Source organism: Taeniopygia guttata, chromosome 10 (genome assembly GCF_048771995.1).
Source record: "Taeniopygia guttata chromosome 10, bTaeGut7.mat, whole genome shotgun sequence".
Lineage (NCBI taxonomy): Eukaryota > Metazoa > Chordata > Aves > Passeriformes > Estrildidae > Taeniopygia > Taeniopygia guttata.
This window is the reverse complement of record NC_133035.1, coordinates 4,628,104-4,641,277: the sequence shown is the minus strand read 5'-3', so window position 1 is coordinate 4,641,277 and position 13,174 is coordinate 4,628,104. Positions and strand designations below refer to the sequence as shown.

Here is a 13,174-nt window from a genome sequence, read left to right as displayed (position 1 = left end):
GTAACTTAATAGCAATAGAGCTGTTCAGTTTCCTGTAAGCTTGTCACAAGTCAATCAACTTGCCTACACAGCTACGAAAATATTAACACGACCACAAACTTGATTCATAACTTTTTTAATGCAACAGAAGTAAAGGAAGTGCAGTGTACCCATAACTTAAGGCACAAGGTTTTGATGTTGATGATTTCATTGAGTCAAGCTACCATAGGGATAAAATGTAGAATTAACAACACACAAAGTCAGTCTCACCAATTCTTCAAGTTTCAGCAGAGTACCATTATCCTGGGCTTTAAACAGGAATGGTTTGGATGAGCTTTCATAACCAACTACTCTTACACAAAGTTCACCAGATGAGTTTTCAGGCCAAAATGGAAGACACTGTAAGACAAGAAATACACGACTTTAACATTTCATATATATATGTTCAATATGGTAACCCAGCAGTAAAACAAACAGGTTTGTGTGACTGAGACTATTTCACATGCCTTAGTTCTTAGCCAAGTATCTCCTGATGAACACAGCCACATCTACTAACTTAGCTAAACTGAAGGACTTGATTAATGTATGAGTACATGCAACCTGTACTGTTCAAGTTCCCTTGGGATGTGAAATATCCATGTCATGCCACCAGGAGAGACAGCTTCCATAACTGCCCTTCCCTTAAGTGACACCTAAACACCAGTTGTTTGTCTACAGTGATATCAAAAGGAAAAAACATGAAGCATTACCTCTGAAGCTGAGATATAATTCCATTTATTAGTTGGAAGAGAACCATTAGGACCAATTTCTCCAACTTCAAGTTCCAGAGAAGATTTGTTTGCTATTGTGTAGAATGGAGTGAAGGTAACTATCCTGGTAAGGTTGAAACTGCTCATTCTGATGCTAACTCCAACCTGTTGAACATGGAGAATTTGTGCAAATAATCAACAAGCTAAGAAAAGTCAGGATGAAAAAATAGAAAAGCCAACATCAGGGTAATTACAAAGCCTAACACACAACACTCCTGTTCCTTCCACCTGAAGTAAAAGCACCAACCATGCAGTAAAATCAGCAGATTATGCAATACAACTAATACAAGAGTTAACTGACAGGTTTAGCTGTAGCATTTTGCATTTTGTGGGGAAAATCCACCAGAAATCCCTCTACAGTAAATCACGACAATTTAAAATTATCATTATCATCAGAAAACAGTTAAAGAGTACATGAAAACACACCCCATATCCCTTTACTCTGCTCAGTTGTGCAAATGCAGTCTTGAACAAGGAGTGCAGATCTAAACACCTGCAAACAATTGTGAACAATTATCTCCACTATGCATGTTCATCATTATGTTTTCAAACAGCCAACTACTACATGTTAGTGAAAAGTCAAGCCAAAAGAACACAAAGAACATCACAAATCACTGCAACAGATCTTACCAGGTAGTCCATGTTATTAGCTGGACACCTGACACATCCATAGCTTCCCACAGTATCAAGGGAAAAGCTGCTGGACCAAGTGCTAGTTGAAACACAGAGCTGGATCTACACAAAAAGAACAACAACATGCAAAGTAATTCAGTAAACATATTTTCATTCTGGGATTCATGCATTATAGAGTGCAATTATATCACATATAGCAATGTAAAGACAACACTTCAAAGCTTTTAACACCTTCTATAAATTAGGACAACCTAATAATGCAGTATCACTATTCATATTCTGATTTATTAATCTGTGACTGAGTTCTGGGAAAGATGTACGGTAAAAGGTATCAAAGCAGAGTAGTCCTCATTGACTCATGCTCATGACAGCACACACATATGGGGAAAAAAGCCCACCAGTTTGGTGTGCTTCACAAATTTGAAGAGATGGAAGGAAATAATCAAATGAACAGTTTTTCAACCATTTCTTCAACTATTGTAAGGTTAAAAAATTTTAAAAGTTCTAAATTCCCCAAAAAATCAAATTTTTTTTCCAAAATCCAAAAGTATTCAAAAAAAACTACTGCAGTACTCTTCACTTGACCATGTAAACATCACGTCACACCAAAATCAAAACAAAAGGAATGCGTGTAACACAAAGCAGAATATTTACAGTGTGCATTTTATATGTCCAAGTACCAAAGAATGTAGGAGGCAAATTAAAACCTTCAGACTTAAAAACTACATTAAAATATTCCTTATATAAAAAGTGTGTGTTTTTTCTCCCTCAGAGCATGGCCTAAAGATTAGGCCATGCTATCTAAATTAAGCATACCTTGTTCTTACTAAAAATATTTTTCTTTTTAAATGAAAACAGAACAATATCTCTGTAGTCTGCTGGATGCTTGACGTGAGTGTCTTCAGCTCGGTATTGGAGAACTCGGGAAGTCTTGTTGATAATCCAGTAGGGGCTGAACACAGACAGGACCATATGGCTCCCGATCCACCTCGAATGGATGTAAATGTCCACTGTCATCTCCGAGGCACAATGACATGTGAAACGCACAGGAAAAAATTCAGACATCCCATCACAAATTTTAAGATGGCCATGCCAGTCTTTGCCTTGATATTTTAACAACGCAAGCTCCATTATTTCTCCACTGATTCTTGAATGAAAAACATCTGCAGCACTCCCTTCAGTTAATTCACGGTCTTCTGCAGTTCCCTGTAGCAAAATTAGGCAAGGCAAATCAAGTTTTCAACTCATAAAATTTAGGTGTTCAAGAACCAGCATTTTATTCTCTTGTAGGATGTAGATTTCAGATACCTCAGTAACCCATGCCCTAATCTCCAATCACTTGAGATTGGTCCTGTGAATATTTTGAGATCAACAGCACTTTACTTGCAGAGCAGAACAGATTGCTTAATTCTGTCTGTCTGGGGGGCAAACTAGTTCTAACATATCCCCTATTTCCACTGTCTCCCTCTCTCCTCCATGATTTCCAAAGGATTTTGGCAATGATTTATTATTCATATTCTTACAATACTGGATATAACACTGCACTGGACTATGCTGCAGATACACAGCCAGGATTTTTCAGAGTAAAGAACCCCCAAGGCACAAACTTACCAGTCCTGCCAAATTATTTGGTAGCATAACTTAGCTCAGGCAGTAGCATCCAACAACAATAGCTTTCCTAATTTTTACTGATAAAACATTTTTACTGATAAACACTATATTTAATTGTATGGAATAATAGCCAGGCTTGATTAGTACATAAGCACAAACCCCTGTACAGGTACAGTGACTTCAGAAATAGATACGAATTACTGGTTTCTTACTTCTCAGTCAAGGCAACAGTACTCTGTTCTATATTCTGTTGTTCCAAGTACTGAAGTACAATGGAGGTGAGGAAAACTGGGAATAGTGCCATTGGGATGTTGGACAGAAGTGAAAGAAAAATATAAATCGATGTCACAGCCGTTGTGCAAGTAGGACAAAACAATAAAAACAAGGTGATTCTACATGCTCACACCTGTTGCATTTACTAAAATCACTCAGCCTTAATGAAGGCTGATACTAGATACTGAAAATACTGAACAGACAGGAGCAAAACGGTCTGTGTAGCATTCTTCAAGGATTCTTCCAGTTTGTGCAAGACCTCACAATAGTCACCAGTAAAGAATCACTGTCAGAATTGAGAGAATTTGCATTTTATATATAGGAAAAAAAAGGCTTAGAAATTACAGGTGCTTTCTCTTATACCTCTTCTTGCCAAGCTAAAGACAACTTGCAAGACACAAACAGAATCTCAGAAGAATATAGAAGAAAAAGTACCAGTACGAGATTCCTGTTAAAGGAGCAAGCCAGAACTGGTCAGGTACACACAAATTTAAAACAACCCCAAAACATCCATAATGAATTATCAGCCTCATTAATTTATAATAAAAAATACAAAACCCAACATTCAGCATCTTCCACACTACATTTACTTTCACTTCTAAGTAGATTCATTCTTACTCAAAACCAAGTAAAGGATTTACAAATAAAACCATAAAGTAACTTACCTCAAGTAAAAATCTCAAGGAGTATGGTAGAAGATTCCTCACAGTCAGTGTAGGGCAAAGGTGGATAATGTAGGCAGGATTCAACTCCTCTACAGAACTTGAAATAAAATTTAGTTCATCAGGTACAGCTGTTGAGCTGATTATTAGAGGCAAGAAATTGGTCTCAGTGGCTGGGCACTGTAACAAGCACTTGACTTCATTGCTCCTGTGTAGCTCTTCCCTCCAGGCAATGTAAGTTGTAGACTCCTTGTACTGACCCTCATATATTCCTGCTGGTTGGACATACAGATGGCACCTGTAAGAAAACAGCAGGGATTGTACACAATGGCTTTTCACTCACACCTAACTTCATCCATCTTACAGTCATGGCTAATATTCTGACGTGCTTTTGCAACACACTAATTATCTAATAAAGACAGCACTTTAGAGTTTTGGACCAGTCAGGAAGACTTCTACATGCAAATTAAGGTTTCAAAACTAATGCTGTATTTGTGCATCAGTGTCACAGAGACTGACCCTACAGAGCAGAGAAAATGTACCTGTATGAATGCAAAGGAACATGAAACTCTTCTTCTGGCTTGGATATGCCAATTGGCTTCAGCAACTTGGAGCCTTTAGCCAGCTGGTAGATCACAAATGGAATTGAGAAATGGTTCTTGATCTAGAATCAGAATGAGTAATTTTTCATTACATTTCCATGGTACGAATTTCTAAAGGAAAAGGTATCAGTAACAACAAGGAAAACCAATATTAGTAAATCTAACCCAATTCCTCTAGAAGACAGACTTGAGCTGTCTAAATACAGAAATATGTGAGAGAACTCTATTCAAGTCCCAAGTACTGAAAAACACGCTTAAAATGTCACATAGAATAAAAGTATCCCCAATGCTGAGTATATTAGAAAGTCAAAGGGATAAGGGAAAACCAAAGGAAAACTCATGTAACAAACAGAGAAAAATACTTCATAACTGGCCTTTAAGTAACATTTTGGAAAAGTATGATCTCGAAGAAATGCATTAAGGACAAAAAGAAAGGTGACTGATGGAAGAGCAGTGCTTTCAGGGGTTGGTTTCTGTGGCTGGTTTTTACCTGCAGAGGGGAGCGCACAGTAATGACCTTATTTCCTTCCGCAGCATCGATCTGCACCACGACGGAGTCCAGGCAATTGGCACCATCTCTGATGCTGTACAGGCGGCGGCCTGGCTTGGCCACAGGAATGCTGAGTGCGTCCTTGTATCCCTCAAGTTCTGATCCGTAAAAACAGACAAAAGTCTTGCTCAGTAACACAAATCACATTACCATTTCCTATTTGAACAGTTCTTAAGCTACTCAAAACTCAGCAACAACCAGGACTGAAGTATCCCCTGGCAGAAGGCACTTAAATGGTACTCGAGTACCACTGAAGGAAAGCTTCCAAATGCTTTCAACTCCAAATGCTCAACTCCACAACATTAGATTATGATTTATACACAGCATGGGAAATACTGCAAGCAGGCATCAAAGGTATTTGTTGGCTGAGTTAATGAACACAGAACAAGCCTTGTATCACAACCAATTAACTTCATGTGGGATGTGATGAAAAGGGAAAAACTCAGATGATTACATATTAGTGGCTATTGCAATCTGTTTTCCTAGGAATATTTCCTGGCAAAGCTAAAAACACAGAATCATAACTAGTCTCAAATACCTGGGTAACTACAGAAGGCCAAATAAAAGTAATGATAGGAGAAATGGAAATCCTATTTAACGGGAGTGGGAACACACAGGCCTATGTCACAGGGGCCTCTAAGATGGTCTATCAATGAATCCACTAGGATACCTTCCTGTTCTCCGAAGGGATAGAAAAGAATATATCACTCTTCACTTTCTGAAATACTGGAGCGGAGGAATTTTAATTGGCATCAATATTCAAAGGTAATTACAACACAACACACTTGACCTGAATTTCTACCACACTGAATTTAACTCTCATCTTCCCATGCACATACTGTCATAACACACAGCATTCCTTAGCATATTACCTAAATTTAAAGAGAAGACGGAGCTTTCCTGTCGGTGCAATGCAGACAACCTTCCTCGCTGGGGTGCTTCAAAAACAGAGTATTCCAGTTCCATGCTCTGACCAGTTTCTATTTCATTCATGGTTTCTTTTCCAACTGAACCCACTATCCGAAAATTTGAGCTAGGAAGCACTTTGAGAGAAACACCCAGGGCATTTTTCACTATGATAGGCGCTGTCTCTTTAAAAGAATAGCCAAAGGTGGATGCAGTTGCTTCTGAAAATGCCTGTAAAGAACAACATATACAGTATATTATACATAAATAGCCACAACAACATAACTATAAGGGCTTTAAAACACATCTCCCAGTAACTACCTTTTCAAAGAGAGGAATTATACACAGCAAGACCTATGTTTTGTATAGTAGTATTTCAGGCAAGTACAGGTTACCTCCAGAGAATCTAATTTCATTCTGTGATTTGCAGCAAATGTTGATGCTACAGTAAGCATTCACACGCCTTACAGGGAGTGAAAAACAATTTAATTACTAAATTTTTCCAAATCTTAGGTTGTAAGAGAAACATAAGATCTGGACATAGAAGTCACAGGAGATAGAACACATACAAGCTCCAAATTCAATCACAACTTGTGCTTGCAAACTTTTGTTTGGTTACACAGAAGCCATAGTAACAGACTGCCAATAAAGACTTACAGTGTAAGCAAGTACTTAGAGAACTGCTGTTCATTCAGAATTAAAGTAAAAAAGCAAATAGACATAAGTCACATTCTGTAAAAACAGCTTGATATAGTGACTAAAACTTCCTGACCCCAGGAAAAAAGGAGGGAAAAGCAGCCTCGACCATTCATACGCATACCTACTATCACAAGAAAAATAGAAGTTAAAAGTATTTTTAACATACAGGACATTCTACTCCTGCAGTTTAAAGGCCAATCCTAAAATGCACACTTTTCTTAGTATTCAATTAAGCAGAAAATATGAAAAGGAAGTAAATTTCTGTTTTAATATTTCAGAAGGAGTATTGCAGGAAACAGCTGTGTTTATTACAGCATTTCATATTCATTTAACCTGCACGTATGACACTTCCTCAAGTCCTGCATAGGCAGAACAACACAGAAGCTACTTCTTTCAAAAGATAACCCCACCTTTTTGCTGAGCCTAAAAGAGTTGTCTGAGTAAAACTCCTCAGCTCCTCCATGTCAGGGCTACAGAAGAGACATTGACTGGCAGCCAACACAGTTCATAAAACAAAGATAATTCAGAATTTCCCATGGAAGCACATAACTGTGCACCTTCTGCCTGTTGGGGTTACCTTGGCTAGGTTACTGAACACAGCAAGACAACATTTGGATATTGTTATATTCATTGTGTCCATCGAAGAGATGTTAATTGCTGTTTGTGGCTCAGGAATAACAATGAAATCATCCCCGGGCAGTAGACTTCTCTCCTGGACAGGGTTAGTCTTCATCTAAAAGAAAATTCTCATTAGACAATTACAAACCTCTAGGTTACTTTCTCCTACATTGAAACAGGAAAAACTACTTGACTTACACTTGACAATTGTGCAAGCAAAGTAATATCTACTTTGCTCTTTAAATCTCAGATGCTTTAAACAAACATGGAAATTTTATACCAACACAGAAGGCAAGTTACTTTCTCTTCTCTACATGGTTACACGCTTTATTGTGTCCATGCACTGGTAATTCACATTATTCAGAAAAACCTTAAGCTCTCCAAATAATTTTTTTTTCTTATGTAAAACTGCATAGCTAGTTCAAGCAACAGCCTTTAAACAGTCAAAGCCCCATAAAACTTTTAAAAAATTTAAAAATAGCTGCCTGTACAAACCATTTCACATAATGTCAAGTATCTTTACATACCTCCAGCTTTAAATTCCATTGTTTCTTTCCTCCTTCGACTCGTTCAATGAGTGGCTCCCACACTGCATAGGTTTCATTGTAATAATGAACCTAAAGAAAAAAAACAAAATTAAATAAGGTATCTAAATAGAAAGCAATTATTATGAAAAACATTAATAAGAAAGCAACAAATCTTCATTTCATGTTCTGGAGGTCTAGTATTAACTTCTAATTGTTTTAAAAACTAATACACAGAAGTGTAATATATCATATATTTTTCACAAATTACACAATTTTTCAAGAGTTTTGAAAAATTGAGTTTTGGCTTGCTTTGAGAGCAATCAAGCATCCTGGTAACACCATATCTTTTTAACACTTTCAAATAACATAATCAAGTCTCTTATCTTCCCCCACATTATTTGAGAGAATGACTTTGAGACCAGGAACTTCAGTGCCACAAGTACTTTATAGCACTATGAAATAACAATTAGTTTGAGTCATCAATAGTCTGAATCCAGTCCACTGGAAAGATTCCTCTAATTCATAGCCAACACCAAGTTTTTAATTTGCTTCAACCACTACAAATCTGAAGAGAAGCTGTGGACTCAAGAGTTCTGGATGCTCCCTTTCAGCTGTTTTGCTCGTCCCTCGTGGAACCACAGTGACTTTCCCCAGAGGTACACAAACTCTAAAGCACCTAAACTCCACCATGAAATGCACATGTGGCAGTGGAAATGCCAAGGGGCATTTCCAAATGACAAGGGGTAGTAAATGCATTTCATAGAGCAGCTGCACATGTGGTTGTATGAAATTTTAACATGTTGTTTCTGTAAGAGACTTTTACCATCTTGTAATGGTATCTAATTTTGCCAAGAGTGTAACTTCTACCTTAGCAATAAACACAATGCTGGAGACACAAACAAAAGGGAGGGGCAATAAGAGTTAAATATGACTATTCAAGTAAGCCAAGCTCATTGTTCACACAGCAGAACTTGAATATGCAAAAATAATACAGAATCACAGGACTAGATTATTTCACATTACAACTGCCATTAAAATCTACTGGCTTCCAACTTTCTGTACAGACCATGTTATGCTTACTTGCCTTACTAAAGAACTCCTGAGAGCATTTCAATTTAAACCTATTATTAATTCAGCACATATAAAGTACATTAAAAAGTTACTTGAACTCAGGAACTCTGCAGAAGTGTTTTAAACTGCTAACAGTTTGATCCCACATACCTCCAGTGACATATCAGCAGTGACCTCCATCAGTGAGGACCAGTTTTTAAGAACACCTGAAAATGTAGATTCCACTAACAATAAAGGGACAGTTCGATGGCCCAGACCACATTCCAAGGTCATCTGAACTGATTTCACTACAATATCAAATTTCTCTTGCTTCAGAATTTGTTCATGGTCCTTAAAAGCTTCTGTTGCTTCTGTGGCTATGTCAACACCAAGAAACCAAGCATTGCACTCGTCTACAGGCTTCACTTGCCACAAATTCTCAGAAACTTCAGTTGCTCCTCTAGAATCCTCTTCTGTTGTTTTGGGTTTTAGGGCAGCCATAATGGTCACGACAGTATTCAGAATTATTGGCGATATCTCAAGAAAAGAAAAAGGTCTTCAATTAAAATACAAATTCTATGATAAATGGAAATAGCAAACATGAAAAGTCTTTTAAGTGATACAACTTAAATTTCCAAAGAAAATAAATTCATGGACCTCCTCTTGTTTTCCTTTCCTGCAAAATATCCCAAAAACAGTGGTGGCAGCAGCAGGGGGAAGAGTTATTTTGTAACTATGGAGGGAAGTGGTAGGGGGAATCCTAGAATCTGAAGTATTTAACTTTTATTCATTTTTAGTCAAGGGACTGTCAAAATGACAAACACACAATTACTTTTTCCTACACAGAGCAGTTCTAAAATGAGTATTTCTAGAATTAAACTAACAGGGAAATAAAAAATGTAAATAATAGGCAAATTAAATAAAATTTTAAAAATACATTTAGAAATAATTTTTAAACAAAAACCAAGCTACAGCTTGATAAATGTAGCTATTCTTCCAAACACAATTTTAATAATCTTACCTTAATAGTTAGTTCCTCCATTGTTACTGCCACAGTCTGTAACCCTGAAGTGTGCAACATATTTTCCATGACCAAGGAGCATGGCCATAACACCTGAGTGAAAAACAATTTGACCATTAAAGTGACTCCTTAAATCTAACCTTTTCATAAGGTCTTGTATTTTTTTTTTTTTTCACTCCATAGGCCAAAGGGACAGTGATGCCATGAAGCAACATGTTTCATAGTAAAAACATTCCATATAATGCAACAATTCCACATCCCAATTTGCACAAGCACCATTTTGCACTGGAAGTTTAAAAGCCAGTGAAATAAAAGCTTCTGACATAATGCTTAAAAACCAGACACAACAAAAGCCCAACACACAGACAGTGGTAAAATCATTAAAAAAAAACCCCATAATCCTTAAAAAAACTAAATGCATAAGGGAAGATAAGCACATGTGAGATGAAGCCCACAGGCCACCTTTGTGGCTCAGTGCTCCCTTGGCAGGAATGTGCCAATGAAGTTTCAGACAAAAGGCTGCTCAAGACTCCACTGCAACAAGGAAACCAACAGGCAGTGAAAAATACTGCAAAAGGTCTTGGGCTTCCAAACCCCTCATCGAGTTTCTTCACTAAGAAACTTTTAATGTCATTTAGGAATGCATAGCACAGGTTTTAGACAAAGGTCTAAGTGCTCAAGTCCTGCACCTACTGATAGAAGATTCACCTTCAAATGGCACAGGCCCCTCTTCTCTTCTGAATAATCAATGATACGAAAACTGAGAGTTTTGAGTGCTGTAGATATGCCAGCTAAGGGACATGCCTGCCACCCATTCTAATTGGTTTTTCATCACACAACACTGGTTTCCTTACCGTAGTAACATTCTTGCCTTGTTTTTCTTTGAGAAAAGCACAGGCCAACACTTTGAAGGCTTTCACTTGAGCAGTCATCCTCTGGACAAGCTTGTCTGATGTCAGAGAAAAGTCACATTGGAAGGAAACTTTTAAGGCAGGGGCATCAGCATTGGTCAAATTAGCAACAAATACAATTTCTGGATCCATAATCACAGCTTTTACCGTCATGTTTGGTCGTACAGATATCTCTGTGAAAACAAGTTTTAAAAAACACCTTGAATATAAAAACCAGAAAGAGGAAAGCTACTACTCTGCCAGTGGCCAATCTACACATCCTGAAGAATAAATTAATTTCTTAAGTCTGATGCCAAGACAGCATCTGGAAAATTTTTGCATGAGTAATTTTAAGAATGAAATCTGCAAAGGAGGGAAATGGAGGTGTGTGGAAACTGTTTTTACAGACCTGTATCTGCCTTGGATTTCCCAGAAGCAACTTGCTTTAATTGGAATTGTGCAGATCCTTCAGCTGAAGATACTGGCATTGACTTAATGAAAAAATGTGCTACTGTCAACAAGAATTCCATACTAGCACATATGTACAGCTTGTCAAGGACAGCAACAACTTCAGTTCCATTTTTATCCTGCTTATATCTTATATCAATCATAGAAATGTCATTTGTGTCATCTTTCTTGTCTATCATTCTGGAAAATAAGTTCAAAAAGAAACATCTCAAACATCATAACACATAGATGTAGGAAAACGAAGATGTATAAATACTGGCATTTTTCCTCCCCATGCCATTTATAAACAAGAATTACTATATAAGCAAGCAGTCTTCCTTCAAGAAATAAGAAGGTAGAGGCTTTTTTAGAAGAGTAATTTCAATTTAAGACTAGGTTTGCTACATTTCTGAAAGTATTCATGCAGCACATAACAATCCCATTGAAGTTACATTGCACCTAACCCTCTCATTGAGGCTGGGTGCCTTCTATTCAGCTGTTCTACAATTTACTGTAATATTCCAGCCTCCAAGATTTCTTTTTGTTTTGGATAACCTGAGAAATCAACATAAAAGAGTAGAAACTTCTTGAACATTATTAAAATTACATTGTTTATCGCTTAAGCACAGAGTATTACAGGCCACAGCTAACAGCACTACTAAGTTTTATCAATTCCATGTGAAGCAAAGCATGGAACAAGGAAACAGCCTTCCTCTTAGCTGGAGTTTTTTCATTTCTGATGCATTCAAACCTACCTTGCAGTCACATTCTGAATTCCTTCTCTGAGATCATCCAAGGTACATGCTTTGAGTTTAACAGTGATATCCATGGAGCCATCTGAGAACATCTCCCCTGCTGATGCCATGAGATGCAGCCGGAGCTCACCCAGGCGCAGTTTGTCACTGTGCACCGAAAGCAGAGATTCCTACAGAAGGACAGAGTGCAGGGTTACTTATCACTGAACAAAACAGTGAGACGTGTCCCTTGCTGCTAGCCACGTGCATCATCATCCAGCAACTGAAGGATCTGATTAGCCTGTTGCTGTCATCAGTCCTCCACTCATACAAAGGAGCTCAAGAAATTCACTGAGAAAACAAAAAACCTGCTGAGTGCAGTGAAGTTGATTCTGCACCACACTGCCAGCAGTTGCTCAGAATGCATCACTGAAGGATAATCTATTTGAACTCTACATCCCTTACCAAAGATCCGTCCACTCTCATCACAGTAACTCATCTACAAGAGCATCTCAGCAATAAGTGAGAATTATATGACAGTTGAAATTAAAATAAAATCCCACAACAGTGTTCTTTTTCCCTGTGGTACTCACAGCACACAAACATCTTAAAAATTATACACAAATAACATCCACGATACACGAAGACGTATAAAGCAAGCACCTTCACATCTACACAAAGCAGACTTTATTAAGTCATAAAATCAGGACAACATTTCACATCTTTCTCTTCTGTTTTCAGCACAGAGAGGATGCCTATGATTGCTCACACTCAGGGATATGCAAGAGGAAATTATGGGCCATATACAACTTGGATCTGCTTAATAACTCTAGAGGCACCATGCATAGAACTAGCACTGTCTGAACTAACAATTCCTGCTTTTCAAATATTCATTTCTCTTTTGGGTAACTGGAATCGAAGTTTGAATGACCAAATCAAATGCTGGGTGGTTTTGGTGGTTTAGTAATATTTTTAACATGACTTTCAGAAATGCACATACCTTCTTCTTCTTAAGGACACTGTGCCCAAGAAAGCTCAAAGCTCCATTAGGAAAGCATTACAAAGCCAATGCAACTTTGTAATATATAATATATATATTGAAATATATATAAAAATATATATCTATATATTATATAAAAATTATATATGAAATATATAATTTC

General features: G+C 37.4%; 1 protein-coding gene across 5 annotated transcripts in view; it reads right to left on the bottom strand.

Annotated features, from left to right (window-relative positions):
* Positions 1-13,174, bottom strand: part of VPS13C (vacuolar protein sorting 13 homolog C) — a 74,463-nt gene that overhangs the window by 21,087 nt on the left and 40,202 nt on the right. For all 5 annotated transcript variants that reach the window (XR_003962230.4, XM_030281852.4, XM_030281853.4 and 2 more), the window contains 15 exons: positions 12,033-12,202; positions 11,240-11,478; positions 10,795-11,024; positions 9,941-10,033; positions 9,091-9,456; positions 7,870-7,959; positions 7,302-7,457; positions 5,992-6,256; positions 5,060-5,217; positions 4,510-4,631; positions 3,971-4,265; positions 2,238-2,627; positions 1,419-1,523; positions 729-893; positions 250-378 (listed from right to left, as the gene is read on the bottom strand). Coding sequence is in view for 4 of the 5 variants with exons in the window: in XM_030281852.4 (XP_030137712.4) it covers positions 250-378; positions 729-893; positions 1,419-1,523; positions 2,238-2,627; positions 3,971-4,265; positions 4,510-4,631; positions 5,060-5,217; positions 5,992-6,256; positions 7,302-7,457; positions 7,870-7,959; positions 9,091-9,456; positions 9,941-10,033; positions 10,795-11,024; positions 11,240-11,478; positions 12,033-12,202 (2,973 nt within the window). In the remaining variant the exon portion in view is untranslated. The remainder of the gene's footprint in view (positions 1-249; positions 379-728; positions 894-1,418; positions 1,524-2,237; positions 2,628-3,970; positions 4,266-4,509; positions 4,632-5,059; positions 5,218-5,991; positions 6,257-7,301; positions 7,458-7,869; positions 7,960-9,090; positions 9,457-9,940; positions 10,034-10,794; positions 11,025-11,239; positions 11,479-12,032; positions 12,203-13,174) is intronic.